This window comes from Rhipicephalus microplus, chromosome 8 (assembly GCF_043290135.1).
Source record: "Rhipicephalus microplus isolate Deutch F79 chromosome 8, USDA_Rmic, whole genome shotgun sequence".
NCBI classification, from domain to species: domain Eukaryota; kingdom Metazoa; phylum Arthropoda; class Arachnida; order Ixodida; family Ixodidae; genus Rhipicephalus; species Rhipicephalus microplus.
Genome location: NC_134707.1, coordinates 51,082,114 through 51,097,247, shown reverse-complemented (window position 1 = coordinate 51,097,247; position 15,134 = coordinate 51,082,114). Strand labels below are relative to the sequence as shown.

At 46.2% G+C, this 15,134-nt stretch overlaps 2 protein-coding genes across 4 annotated transcripts in view; one reads left to right on the top strand and one right to left on the bottom strand.

Annotated features, from left to right (window-relative positions):
* The window catches only part of LOC119164463 (excitatory amino acid transporter 2), a 58,330-nt gene that overhangs the window by 26,290 nt on the left and 16,906 nt on the right, over positions 1-15,134 (bottom strand). For both annotated transcript variants that reach the window (XM_037416654.2, XM_075871783.1), the window contains exon 2: positions 5,862-5,908. In XM_037416654.2, the coding sequence (XP_037272551.1) occupies positions 5,862-5,894 (33 nt within the window). In that variant the 5' untranslated portion in view covers positions 5,895-5,908. The remainder of the gene's footprint in view (positions 1-5,861; positions 5,909-15,134) is intronic.
* On the top strand, positions 5,649-14,134 carry LOC119164464 (uncharacterized). Of its 2 annotated transcripts, XM_037416655.2 has the most exons (3): positions 5,649-5,849; positions 10,806-11,096; positions 13,512-14,134. In XM_037416655.2, exons 2-3 carry the CDS (start codon positions 10,806-10,808, stop codon positions 13,911-13,913), a joined length of 693 nt encoding a protein of 230 aa, XP_037272552.2. In that variant the 5' UTR covers positions 5,649-5,849; the 3' UTR covers positions 13,914-14,134. The 2 variants fall into 2 exon arrangements, with proteins under 2 accessions (XP_037272552.2, XP_075727899.1); XM_075871784.1 differs by lacking the exon at positions 5,649-5,849 and having other exon boundaries at positions 10,508-11,096.

The following is a 15,134-nucleotide window of genomic DNA, read 5'->3' as shown; positions in this document are numbered from 1 at the left end:
AGGGACGCCCTGAGACGCTAACGACGACAACGAGGGAACACGAGCACAGGGCGAAGCTACTTATAACGACACCCGTTCGTCCCTCGTAGCCGTTGTAGTATGTAACAAATATAACATTTTGACCTCCAAGGTGGTGCCGGTGAAAGATTTCTTCTGTGCGTTGTTGAACAATAAAAAATAATACTCAGTGTACATGCCAATGGCTGCTAATGGGGAATGAGAGACAGGAGCATTCGGCTTTTAGTTAACGCACATGCTGCAATCCCCAGCCATTGGAATGTACATTGAACACTATCTGACAAGAAAGGGTTGCTACGTTATACTCGCTGGGTGTAACCTCCTTAGTTTTAGAAAGCTTTAGCGAGCGTTGAGCCGCAGTGCCATGAATCCAATGAACTAGTATATACCATGAATGAACTCGAGGTGGTTAAAGGTCGGAAGTAGATACGAAGCGCAAGCCGTAAGAAAGTAAAAGCCGAATTCTCCCGTCTCTCATTTTCCATTAGCAGCCCTTGGCATGTACATTGAGCACTATATGACAGGAAAAGGTTGCTACGTTATACTCGCTGGGCGTAACCTCCTTGGTTTTAGAAAGGTTTAGCGAGCGTTGGGCCGCAGTGCCATGAATACAGTGAACTCGTATATACCATGAACTCGAGGTGGTTAAAGGTGGGAAGTGGACCCGAAGCGCAAGCCGTAAGAAAGTGTGCGTGTGCAACCTCTCGTTTAGTCCTTGGAATGTCCGCTGGATGGCGGTGCTTCTATATGGGGAATATATGATGAAAAGATGCGAGATGGTGGTACTTGGAGCGTTGAATAGATGGACGAACGGACACACAGACATATGCATGGATGGACGCATGAACGGACGCAGGGGCGGATGCATGGACGAACGCAGGGACGGACGTACGAACAAACGCACGCACGGACGGGTGGATGGACGCATGGACGGTCACACAGACGGACGCATGGACGGACGGAAGCAAGAACGAATAGACGGACGAATGCTTCGCCTCACTCTTCATCATTCACTCCGTGGATATGCTGCCATTTTTTTTTTTTTTTGCTATAACCGAAGTAGCTTCTCTGCTATGTAGCCTGCGGTGGACGCTTACAAACGAATCAAAAGAGGCGCGGGAGTTCTCCCGACAACCGGTTCTCCCTTCACCTACTCAACTCCCACCCCACGCGGGAAAGAGTAGCGCGAGGGGAGCGAAGAGGCAAAGAATAAAGTCTTCCAGAGTCGGGATTCCCGCAGTCCAGTTCTCTTTCTTCACTGCGCGCACACGCGTCCAAACAATCCCAACCTCTCCACGGCGGCCAAGTTTTAATAGACAAGAAGGCCCTTTTATTTGCTCTTTCACTCTCAACCTTCATGCGCAAATAGTTTTACCTTTTCTATCCATGTTTCACAGTGATATATTTTCTGCATGCATAGCTTGCGTATTTGTCCCGCCGCGGTGGTCTAGTGGCTAAGGTACTCAGCTGTTGACCCGCAGGTCGCGGGTTCAAATCCCGGCTGCGGCGGCTGCATTTCCGATGGAGGCGGAAATGTTGTAGGCCCGTCTGCTCAGATTCGGGTGTACGTTAAAGAACCCCAGGTGGTCGAAATTCCCGGAGTCCTCCACTACGGCGTCTCTCATAATCATATGGTGATTTTGGGACGTTAAACCACACAATCAATCAATAGCTTGCATTTTGCACACGCTTTCGTTTTTTTCGTTGTTTTAAATAATATCAATTTTTTTCTATTGCTGCTATGTTAATGCCTCAGTGTCTTCTGCCATTGACTGACCAAACTTGCCAAATTCTTTCAAGCTAATGAATAACAACGTAGTTAATTTTATGGTCATCTTGTGATGCATCAGGATATTTTAATGGGCGACTATAGGAAATGGTTGTGGAGTTTCACTAGTGGAAGAACCACATAGGTTGGGAAAGACGTGCTGGTCAGGAGTTCTGAATTAACTTTGATAACATATATAACCTTTTATTCTTTAGAACACATTAATAGAAAGTGATACAATTGTGGATAGCTTTAATTTTTATATTATTTCTCTTTCAATAGAACTTTTAAATAAAGTGTAGGAGACTGTGCAGATTTTCACGAAAAACTACTCCCTTTTTATAAGGCGACAAGAACTCCTCTCGTTCTTTTAGTTCGAATACATCCCAGGTATTAAGAAGTAACAGTACATGCGTTTTACTTCCATGTTGCACTTTGACTCATCACCTCTTCCTAAAGAGATAATAACCGGATACGCCGAATTCATGCTTTAATGTGCCCGAGAGAGACGCTAAACTGAAGGGTTCGGTTAGTTAATACTGTCAGTTTATACAGTCAGTTTTTTTTTAGGAGTGGGTTGCTCATCTTAGGGTAATAGTTTTGTTATTGGAACAGAAAACAAAGGTTACTTTCTCTCTATCTTTGAGCCGAACTCAGCCCATGACTGCTACATTAGTGTGACGTCCCAAATTTCAAAGCGCTTCTTTATTCAGTATTCTGGTCCAGTTCACTCGATAACTAATTCGGTTACATACCTTATGGAAAGTAGCTGGCTTGCTCGCAGTACAATGTAAGGTATTTATTGCTATAAAAATAAAATGGTGTAGTTTCCTGCAAAGGCATGCAGCTACATTTTTACCCTATCCTGCTATAGTATTACGCTGTGAATATCTGGCGAAGAACCTGTCCTTCTTTATTCGCCTTTAGTGAGTTACTAGGCGCGTCTTCACGGCTAGTTCTTGATATTGTGGAACGATAAGTAAAAAAAAAAAAACAAGTGTAGGCCTTTTTCTGGAGCCATTTGAAATAAATGTACAAATTTTTTCAAAGCAGGGAAACACCCTGTGACAAACTAGCGTGAGGATAGTTAAGTATAATGCCCTGTACGAGTGAGTTTCGGTTTCGCAGAAAAGTGAACGTGTCCTCACGCCGTGATAGAGTTGTTGGTTCTGTTAATTTCAAGCATCACTACAACTGCCATACGCGAAGAAGCAACGCTCTCGACATGAAATGTATGAAGCACTTTTTAAATGTTGTTTTCTGTGATCAAGGTTAAGGTTAAGGTTGAGGATGTTGCAAGTAGCCGGCGGATCTAGCCTTGCATAATTTGCAGGCTATTGCCCCGCCCGGTTTCCTCTTTGCTAAATGAAGCTGTGTCCTTTGTTTGTTTTTTTGAACTAATCACGAGCAGGCTCTTAAAATAGTTCCGTGATCAATGATGTTGCACACAGAGCTGCTGCCTGGACAGTGTCGGCAAATTGTGCTGTTTAGAGATACGTTCAATCGATGTCGATTACTTTCGGTTTGGGGTTCTTGAAACTAGTGTTGTAACGAAGTTACATAAGATATACCCTTCGGCAACCTGCATGCTTGCTAAGTGCGCCAGCACCTTGGCGGCGAGAGAGGCTCCCTCCTTACGGACGAAAGAGAAGAAAAGGAAAACGTTCCAATGATCCCCGCTGAAAGCAATCAATAAATATTGTTTAATTTGCTGGAACATAGCAAAGTAAGGGGAACTTTTCTTCCAGCGCAGCCGTGACGCAATGTATGATTTTCATGAGGGAGCTTTCGAATATTGGGGACCAAAGAAATAGCATCAAGGCCACTGCACAAGCGCAATACTCAAGCCGCGTTTGGGGGTTTTGGATTGGGAACGCTATTTCTCGAATTTAGCGGGAGCACCAAAGCCTGCCCGAAAAGCTTTTCGTCAGGCAAACGTGATGGCACCCGCTGAAGTGACGTGACCAAGAATTGGGAGAGTATCCAAAGCGCCGCAGTCCTTATTCGAAAACTTCTCGCTCCTGCTAGACCCAAAGCGTGCATACGCAAAGGGCTATGGGTCCCCAAAAGCTTGGAGCCCCTCTTCGAAAACTCCCCATTAAATATCCCCTGCTTCTGCAATACACATATTGTTTTTACTGCAGACTATATCACTACTTCGCTTGTACTGCGGTCTAGCACGTGTCCACCTGGACGCAGGCAGCGTAATGGCCAAGAATGTTTGTTCAGCTGCGCCGCCCTCAGCTCTACCAGCGTTAAATCCAATCATGCGAGCTGATGTTTGGATCGCTTGTTGGGCCGCCACTCTCGTAGTCACATCTCTTCGATCCATTTTCTTGTTTCTTCCTCGACACTGTAGTGAGTGAGAGAGTGAGTGAATAAACTTTTATTGGGTTCAGCAAAACGCGACAATTATTCAGGCGAAAACGCTGTAGGCCCGTGTGCTCAATTTTGGATGCCCGTTAAAGAACCCCAGGTGGTCAAAACTTCCGGAGTCCTCTACTATGACGTCTCTCATGTGGTTTGGGACGTTAAACCCCAAATATCAATCAATTATTGGTAAATCGGACTATCGATAGCTTTGATAGTTTTTTTTTCGACGCATAGTGTAAGAAATTATTCATAGTTACTACCATGGATAAACTATCGATAGTAACATGGATAGTGGAATGGATAGCACCATCCGTAGTATATATTACCGCGAATACTTTCGATTGCGCTGCGATATGATGCTGCTGTGGTTGGTTGGCGTCAATGCCGAAACATCTGTGGTAGCGTAGTATAAGGAATACAGCGCAGGTGTATTTTTTGTGTTTTGCAAAAGAAGTACGCTATTTTTGCAGTGGAAATGACACAATATGTCTGTGAATAAATTAATATTCAGAAGTAACCACTTACGTCAGCTGACAATTAACCAACTTAGTTCTCGGTGCTTTTAATTTTGAAATCACGAAATGCAATAACAGTTGAAAGCCACACAGTTTCATCGCATGTAACGGCTTCCTTTTCGATCCAAATGTTCAGTTCAGCTTAATCATAATGTGTCAGCCAATACTTGTAGATGAAAACAAGCCCGTAGATTTCTTTACCATACAGCATAGTAAAATAAGCAGGATGAACAGTAGAAGAGCCTGAGCCAGGCTAGCTGGCGTTTAGGACCTTTGTCAAAGGCGCCTTGTCATCTTTGGCGTATTAGTTTTAAGGGGGTTAGCAGTGATGTCAATAATAACCCACTTATAACTAACACGCCAATGATGACAAGGCGCCTTCGACAACGATAGCTCCTCTCATCGAAACATCGGCCAGCCTGTCTCAGGCACTTCCACAGTTCATTCTGCTTATCCCACTACGTGTTTCCACCTGTCGGCTCCCATCTTGATTTTGGAGTATCCCAGAACCCACAGAACACCATTTAGGGAGTACCCTGCAGCATGCTCTTCTTGCAATTGGAGAAGCAAGTTCCCGCTGCAATGAGTTCGCGCGGTTGGATTTGGCTATCAATGGTACTATCACGTTGGCTTATGATAGCACTATCGATAGTCTTTTTGAAAAAAACCATGGATAGTTCGACAGTTGCTTGAGTATGGATGGTTGCACACCACTACCAACACCTCCTAACGCGCTTGTCACGGGCGCGCGAGCTAGTTCGCGCCACCTGTCGATCGCACAAAGAAGCTTTTGCTGTAGTAAACTTCCTCGCCACAAGAAGGCAGAAGCGGTTCCGTAAAGAAAAAAAATGCAATACGGCCGCCAGGCGCTATTCTGGCGACCATGTTTCCGCTGCCGTTTCCGGTCTTGCTGATTCATTACGCCGGTCTCCCTGCCGAAGATTTTAGCGATTTTAATGAATTGAGAACAAACACCCTTTCAATGTCTCGACTTCTCCGCTCTTTCGCATCCACCGTGCAATCAAAAGCAACTGCACTAACGTTGTACGCGTGCGTATGCCGATCACTCAACGCCATCACCAGCAAGAATTGATTGCGCGAGTGTATTGAATCCCAGGTTTCAACGATCCTCTTGCACTTCCAGCTCTTCAAATCCGCGGCATAAGTATTGCAAGGTACGTATTTACCTTTTGTTTCCTGGTCGTCTCCGTCTGTTCCATTTTGCGGCTTCAATCTGCGAGGAAAACAATGAAGTTTCGGATTTGCGACAGTCTCGGGAAAATTGGCATCATGATCCGCTTGTGTACAAACACACCGGCCTTGCGTTGTTCACCGATTCCCAAAACACCACGAATTCGTTTCACGAAATTAAGTTCCACCTTCTAAGACAAATGCGGGCTTGTTAGAGTTCGGGCACGGTGCCAGTGCATTTAGTTTTGATTATCCCATTGTGTTTGTATTGTATTATGTGATAGTCTGTCTTGTAATGTCGTATCTGCTCTATATAAGTACCCTTTTATAGCAGGAATTCAAATTTTTATAGCGTTGGATCCGATACGTTGGTTGAATTAATAATATGGTTCAGCAGGGTAGACCTTTATTTTCATTCAAAGCGTCAACAAATTATTTGTGATGTTTGATTGTTTTACTGAGATGTAGACAAATTTCAAATTATACCCTCAATATGGCAACAAATAATTAACAATTAACCTGTCTGCATACAGGTTGACCAACTTTGCAATACCGGTTGTCGTTTATTTAGAAGTACAAAAGTCAGCAAGCCCACAAGATTATTTGTTGACGATGGTGTCACTTGCAAATACAGTGCTACTGAAATTCATGTGGACAATTTGAAAGCAGACTAAGCTAACATAACACACTGGTGTAATAAATAGAACATGCATTTAAATGTTAAAAAGTGCACCTGCGTGGGCCTTTTCAGGAAAATATTCATTTTACAGCACCAATAAAACATCTATAGCATGATTATCGACATGTTGTGTGAATATCGGTGATTGGGTGCCTATGCGCTTATGTTACAGAATCATTTACCCTGAACAAAGAGACTGACACTACCACAGCAAAAAACCTAATAGCATTCTATTTTATTGAAAAAAATTTCCAACAAAGCAAGGAATGCGCGAAATTAAGTAAATTACATTTGTTTGCACGTCACGCCAATACTTTATTGAACGTGTGTCCCGTCGGATAACAACAAAGAGTGTGTGATTAATTGACTTCATAAACTACAGAATCAAGAAATACTTGTTCGCCAGTATTTCTGCAATACTAAAGTCCGTGCATGCTGGTACTTAAGTGTACTGAAACAGAAGTCCGTGTATCAAGAATGTGGGCATGCAACTGATAGAATACAAAAAAAAAAAAAAAACGCGCGAAATATGACTACGTATTCAGAGAACAAGTACAAGCGATAAAGTGACGCCCGTAAAGTAATAGGCGTGGGAAAGCGCTAACATCAAATAAAAAAAAGAAAACTAGTAGAAACTTACTAAGCTTATCGCTTTCCGGATTCTGCTGTGGTAAACGACAAGATAGGGCGAGGGAAGAATGAATGTTGAATGTATACCGGATGCAAAATAAGGCGCGAACATAAACTGTAACTGTGTCGAATTGTACGCGAGAAGTGGAGGCTCAAGTATCTAAGAGTACAAATGCCCAGCTGGTTAGAAATCAGCAAAGATAAATATTTGTATTGACGCGCCCCTCCTTTTATCTCAGGCCTACGTAGTGCGCTTAGCAGTCAGCTGAGTACATTTAGAGTTCGAATATTTTGCTCGTAACTTCTAACGCGGCCACTGTCAGTTGAGAGCACAGCAGTTGCATGCGCAGTGCCAAATATTACAATGTGTTGCAAAGTGAGATGCAATAATCGAGCTTTCAAGCACAACCGTCTAATCAAAGTTTAAAAGATCGAGATAAGAGGCTTAAAAAAAAGGCGATATCACGACATTTTTATACAAGTACATTAACCATCAACCCAGCATATACCGTCGTATAATTATTAGCACCTACACGCTATCAATAATAACATTTCTTTTCTATCATTTTTTTTTCGCTCACCCCTTTCCCCAGCACAAGGTAGCCAGCTGGTCTAAGAACTGGCTATGTCCTTCCGCCTAATCTTTCCTCCTCCTCAACAATAATCCTAGGAACAGGAAAAGTAATCCAAAATCTTCGGAAACAAAAGTCGTGAAATAATTTTTAAAAAGTAGGCTGAATCTGCGCGCGTTTTCTTACGTACTTTTACTGAAAATCCTGGCACTGGGGTGACAGAAAAACGAATCACAAGCACCAAAGAAAAATTACAAGTGGTCTGTGTTTTATCTCGTCGGTGGCGCTTATCACAGTGGCAACTCGTGTGTCAAATTTTTCGGTTTTTAAGGATAGAGAACGTAAGATGTAGAATCGTGATATCAAGCTTGTACTCGAAAAGCCGTACCTTAGTCGATCGATCGACGGTATCAGAACGTCACGACGCACACAAGTTCGGCTTACATCTCAAAGCGATGCGGTAAAAGCTCATTAATTGGCACCGGTTACGAGTAGGCGTGGCATTCACTCGTCAACTACCCCACACTTTATCGGCCCAGTAGACAGTACCTGTTGTGAGGCGATTGTCACCTGTGAGGCAAGTGAACACACCTTGTGCGTCTGACCGCGACATATCGCGCTAAGAAAGTCGATGAAATGAACGAGGCAATAAGCTTCTGAAGAAGTTCTGTTGGGGCCACCACCTCGTCATCAGCGCGATAATCTGAAAGCGCTGAACAAGTTTTCAAGCAAGACAGAACTGGACAACAGCCACTACAAATTGATTTGAAATTTCAAGGTTTTCCTTCATCGACACCTTCCTCCTCATCAGCATCTTCTCTTTCTACTTTCTTTTCCTCCCCCTCTTTTCTGACGCCGAGTAGCGGACCAAAAAAGGGATCCAGGCTGACCTCTCAGCTTTTCTGCCACAATAAATATTCCTCTATCTCTCGTTAATTAGCTTCCCATTAATTCGAAACACCGATGGATTTCGATGATGATATGTGGGGTTTAGCGTCCCAAAACACCAATATGATTATGATAGACGCCGTAGTGGAGGGCTCCGGAAATTTTAACCACCTGGGGGTTCTTCAACGTGCACCCAAGTGTGAGCACACGGGCCTACAGAATTTCGGCCTCCATTGGAAATGCAGCTGCCGCAGCCGAGAATCGATCTTGCGACCTGCGGGTCTCAATTAAAAACACCGTGTCTCCTTGTCCTTGTCCTGACTAGCATATGCACTATTTGTTGGCATCGAACTCCGAGGATCTCCCTCAATTAATTACGACGTCGCTCATAATCATATCGTGGTTTTGGGACGTGAAACCCTAAACGTTATTTTATTTTTAACCGTCGGATGGGGGGGGGGGGGGGTAGACTGAGCACATGCCGTTTCCGGTTCATTTCCTATCTCATCTGCGACACATGGCAGACCTCGACCATAACAGCTCTGCTCTGAAATGTGGCAACTTTTATTGAGCGGAGCTGTCACGTGTTCAACAAGTTAGCTGTCCATGCCTGGTACAAGGGGCTCTATTAAGAAACGGCATGCAGTACCGGCTGGTATATACCATAACTAGCCAAGTGTTACTCTTATTAGACTCATTACAGACAAGAGTGGAAACTTGGGCTAGTTGGTGCGTAGTCATATTTGCAAGATGTTTCAGCGCGCGAACAAAGGAAAAAGGACAGGGTAGACAGAAAGAGCGCTGTGCTCTTTCTGTCTTTCTGTTTCAGCGCTCTTTCTGTCTACCCTGTCCTTTTTCCTTTGTTCGCGCGCTGAAACATCTTGCAAATATCATTACAGACAATAGGACAGCGGATGACTACCATATGCCACTCTGGATTTCTTCCTGCTACTAATCCTGCTGGATTGCTGCACCCAGTAACGGCTTCCCAAAGGGGAAATTTTCGTCAAAATGGAAGTAGCGCACTAGATCCTATTTCGTCTTGTAGTATTTAACAATATTCTGTATATCCTTCACGCGGCGTGATATTTTCCCATTGAAAGCACCGAATGAGGTGATTGTTCAAGCAAGCGGGTTTCGGTGACCCCCAATCGACTTGCTCAATTACTCGGCGACATCTTTTCTTGGCATTGAAGCGAAGGCTACAAAGCGAAATCGCGTGCGTCCTGCAGTCAGTGTATGTAGTCCACAAGAGCGCCCGTATTTTAAACGTGGAATATGAAAGTGCCTCCATTATTTCTTCGCGGAGCTGATTGAGACAGGACGCATCAAACACCAGCGAGACAGTTGTATTTAACTTAAGTTTACAGCGTTTTCAGAAGCGCGAGAAAATCCTGCCGTTTCGCGTGTATACCTCAAACGGCGCGTGGCGTATGCGTCTACATGAAACGCTGATGGTGCGTCCCCGTCACTTTCCACAGCACTGCGAGACGCGCGCCAAAAGGAACTACTTCGCCTACTGCTAGATGGACTGAAGCTCCGCCCCCGTAGCTTTCCCTTAAGAAAAGTTGTTGCCGATACACCCCCGTATTCACAAACGCTCCTCGACTCGACTTTCACTCTTCACTTGACAGAGTTCAGCACTGCGCCGCTGCTCGGCTGAAATTGACGCTGCGCTTCTCAAGAATCACAGCAGAATATCGCCGATATGCAGTGATTTGGTCTGCCAAGAGACGGCGCTCCCATCGACTTTTTCAAGTCGAGGAGAGCCCTTGAGCGAAGGGGCGTTTGTGAATACGGGGGATAGTGTGTTTCGCATAAGGAACGAAGCGAAAAAAGAAATTCATGCGCATCGGTGCTCTTTTAATTAACAATGCGCACACTTTTTCGTCACGAATGCAACCGGCGCACCAGGTAGGGATGGCGGAGACTATCGCATCTTGCGCCTTCATACGTTCGACGTGTGTTGTCGGAGTTGCATAGCCTGGCCTAATTGCGTAGCTCGCCGGGTATACCGTTACCGCTGTTTGTCGGCCACAGCCTTGGTGGTATCCCCCTATAAAGAAACAGGATTGTCGACAACGCACGACTTGTCGGAAATGGCGACTCGGGAGTGGAATCTGTGGAACGCCGGCAGTCCGTTGTTGCAGGACGCGGCCCGTTTTCCGCAGATGGCGTCGACGCAGCTCGCCTGCCGGGAATGCAGCATGCAGTTCAGCGGGCCCGCGCCTTACATGGACCACCTGAAGAGCGCTAGACATCAGAAAAAAGTGGCAGCCCACAGACTGTTGGCTGAGATTGCCGCGGGCGGGGCCCCGGTGAACAGTAGCCCGGACGTCATGACGGCGGCCAGTCCGTCCGCCGCGAGGCAGCCGTCGACGCAGACTGCTCCGATGCCCTTTGTCTGCAAGCTGTGCGACGTGGCCATGAACTGCGAAGACGCCATGATCGCGCACACTAAGGTTGGTGGCTTTCCTGTCCGTTTTTTTTTTCTTTAAGACCAGCCACGGTGGTGTAGCAGTTTGGGCGCCCGATAACTGACTGGAAGGTCGCGATTTCGAACCACGGCCGCAGAAATCTCATTACGATGAAGGCGAAATGCTAGATGCCCGTGGGCGCACGTCGAGGGACCCCAGCAGGTGGTCGAAATTTCCGGTGCCCTGCACTACAGAGTATCCCCCACAATCACATCGTGGTTTTGGCACGTAAAACAGCAACAGTTGTTATTATCGACGTTGAAATCGGGAACGCCCGCCGAGGCTGGTGGCCAGTCGGGCTTGGCGACTTCAGAGCACATAAATTTTTTGTGAAGTCCGACGCACCGAAACCACGATCTGATTATACAGCACGCCGTAGTGGGTAGCGATTCCGAAATGATTTTGCTGGTTCTTCGAGCTTAGTGTACTGTAGAACACCGCACACGGGTGTTGTTACGCCGCCACCCTTCCCCACTGGATTGCAGCCGTAGGCAAAACCGTCGAATTTGTGCTTAGCTGGGTCGATCAAAGTTAATGATATGTGAGGTTTAACGTGCCAAAATCACCATATGATCGATCAAAGTTAGAGGAGCGTGTATAAATATACGATAACTCATGTCGCTGCAGAAATAACACGTCCGAAGTGCCACTGATTCGCATCTCTCTTATATGGAGCGAGCTAAGGCTCACACTCAGGACAGAAAAACGCCGGCAAGTTCGATAGGGTATCAGGTTTGGTTGACGCCCCCGTGTCAAGCCGGTCCGTCTCTCCTATTAGCGCGAGTCCCGTACAGCTGCAGATGTGGGCAGTTTTGCGCTCCTCCGTTGTTGCATCTAACGATGCTCCTTCGTCGTTTAGAAGTGCGCTAATGCAGTGTTGTGTGCCAGTTAGTACAGTGCACTGGCCCTTAAAGAGTAAGGAAAGGCGAACACGAAGACGCGACGCACGTAGTTGCGAACTTGCGACAATTTTAATACGAGCCTAAAGCTAACAGTCTTTAGACGAATTTTTAGCATCGATCATCATGCATGGAGTGTCAAAAACAGAAAGAAACGAAAGCTTACAGATTATTAGGCATAAAAGATCTTTGCGGCGAAGGGCAATTGATGGTTGTGACAAACTCTGATCCTCGAGCCTAGCAGTTCTTTCTGCTTTTGATAATTTCATGAGTCAGCTTTCCCTCGGCTCTAGCCACGACGGAGCAGTCTTCTGTATGCCGAGGTACACGTGCTCTGAACTCCGTCATTCTCACCGGCAACGGCACTGCTGCATTGCCTTAATTCAGGGCGTTTCGAGGACTTCACAGGTTTTCGTTTTACAAACGGCGCATGTATGATGGTCTACGCGAAAAACTTGTCCATATATTGGCGTTCCCGGCTCGTGATAAACGTTGGTGCAATATTGCGCCAGTGAGTGCAGCGTCTTTCTTCTTTCTCGTGTTTTCCATGCGCCTGTAAAGCCTCATGACGTCATTTGGAGCCGTTCATTCGCAACTCCTCCTTCAATTTTTGTTAACTGCGCAGCAATTTAGGGTCTCGTTCTGTTGTCGCATGTATGCTGTCATCTCATGTCCTTGCTTAGTGTCACGCAGGCAGTCATGTATAGTATAGCAAGAAGACGTGAAGCGGGACTGAGAAATGATGCAAGGGTGAGTAAGGACGAGGGTAAAGTAACGCTAGCCACGTAGCGTCACCTTGCAAAACCATTACGTCATAGTTATGTGCAGAATAGTATACCAAGGTATAGGGAAAAGGAAGAAAAAGTAGGAGGGGTGAGGCTCAATTATTACAGAAGTATGTATGATTTAGTATATCAAGAAGCGGGAAAGTGGAATGAGGGTGAGGAGTGATTTGAAAGTGAGCTAAAGCGAGGATGAAGCATGGCATTGCCATGTAGCGTCACGCTGGCAAAACCATTACGTCATAGTTCTGTATAGATTAGTATACCGAAGCAGAGGCAAAGGGAGAGGGGAAGTAGGAGGGGAGAGCCTAAAGGATTACAGAACTGCGTGGTGTAGTATTTCAAGGAGCAGGAAAGTGAAGTGGGGGGGGGGAGTGATATTAGGGTGAGGAGTAGGGAAAAGAGGCCAAGGGTGACGCATAGCGTAGCTGCAAGTTGTGTAGCTGCGCAATGCAGTGGGAAAGGAACGTGATGGTAATGGAAAAAAGATGCGTGGTTGAAGAGAGAAAGGGGGAGGATAAAGCATAGCGTAGACGTAAACACTATAGCACAGAGGCGGGAAAAGGAAGGTAGAGTCGGGAGAAGCGACGCCAGCGCAGTTGTCCGCTTGTTCGGGAACGCCGGCGTCGCCCTAGGGCAAGCGAGCCACTTCTCCGCGATTCCCGCACCCTTTACGTTGTGTGCAACTGCATACATTCCTTTTTTTTGACGCACTGCAGGGCAAGAAGCACCAAAAGATGTTACAGAGGGAAGAACTCCTGCGGCAGTTTGCCTCTACTAAGGGCTCGCCGCTGCCGTCGGCCGTGACATCACCGCTGCCGTCGGCCGTGACATCACCGCCGCCGCCGACATCGCCACCGCCGACGACGACGCCGCCGATGTCACCGCCGACGTCGACCATGCCAGAGCCACCGCAGGAGAAGCAGGAACAGAACGGCGAGGTGATTGACCTGTCTTGCCGAGTCTGCGGCATCGTACTCTTCGAGCACGTCGGCTATAAGCTCGAGCATCTAGAGACCGAAGCACATCGCAAGAAGAAGATGCAAGTCGCCGGAGGGCAGAGGCTCGTCACCAATAATGCCCTAAACCCACAATTGGGCGCTGAGCCTTGTAATAGATAGGGACCCGAAATGATGATGTTAACGGTGCATCTGCAAAATGACCGTTGCCACACCAAGTGCGAAGTTTGTCATCTGTATCTTGGGGGAGTAGGAGGGGGGGTGGGGGTGGCATGTATATTACGTAACCAATATTTTTCTTCGTCTAGCATTTTTATGCCATTCGTTGTCGTCGTGCTTAAATGAGTTGTCAATAAATTATTGTGATTGGTTCGACGCTTTAATGGTTGATTAGAAGTGTAGATAATACAAAGAAACACCTAATAAACTATGACCTCGGGTGTCTTTTTGGCACGTTACACATTCCATCGCAGCAAAAACAGGCGTGGATAGTGTTATCATTTGAAGGGAAGGCAGTGTCACCACAGTGACCTCCTTTCCACTCCAGTGGACAAGTACGAAAAAAAAAACAGAGGTCCTAATGGATGCAAAAATGAAAGTGGAGTGATGACTGCGTCGCCCGAAGGCCAATTTGTGTTCCCAGGCTTCCCGGGGTTTGCGATGGGAACGCACTCGACCCCGTACTAAGAAGTACTCCTTGACTTTCCTTGCCACTGCCTTTAATGTAGCACAAACGAGTACGCTGCCTTGGGGCGGTGGCAAGTCCAAATCGAGAAGAGTTTCTGAATACGGAGGTTATAATTCGACAATAAGGGCTCTGGGCCGCCATTGCAAAAACTTTCACGGTTATTACCTTGACGTGGTAGGACATCTACGACTGCGTAAAGGTACGGGGCCCACTTGTTAATTGCCTCTCTTACGTAATTACGGTGCCCCTGTTATTAGGCAGAGTAAACTTGTTTTAAAGGATCTTCTGAGAGGCCTTCTCATTCAACACATTTCGTTCTATCGTGCTGTGTCTGCGCCTAAAATGAAAGTGTTCTTGGAATCAAAGCTTTTTGGCGCGGGAGCGTTAAGAAGCTCTTTTCTCAGAAATTTTGACGGCGGTGGCGTCTTTGGTTGTGAGCAAAAAAGCTGCGTTAGCCGCAAGCGGAAAATACGAGGTCGATTGAAATAAAGATAGCAGTCAGAAGTTGTTTGCGTTTCGGCTTCCTCGTATCAAATTTTAGGTTTTCACCGAGGTGCAATGGCAAGCTAGCGATAAGTAAGGTGATGGAGTGTGTGCTAGCGTGTAGGTGGATATTGCTGTCGCGCTCGACTTTTATGGCGAAGCTTAAGGGTTCCGAAATGTTGAGGATGACTCTCTTGCACCTTGCTAACCGT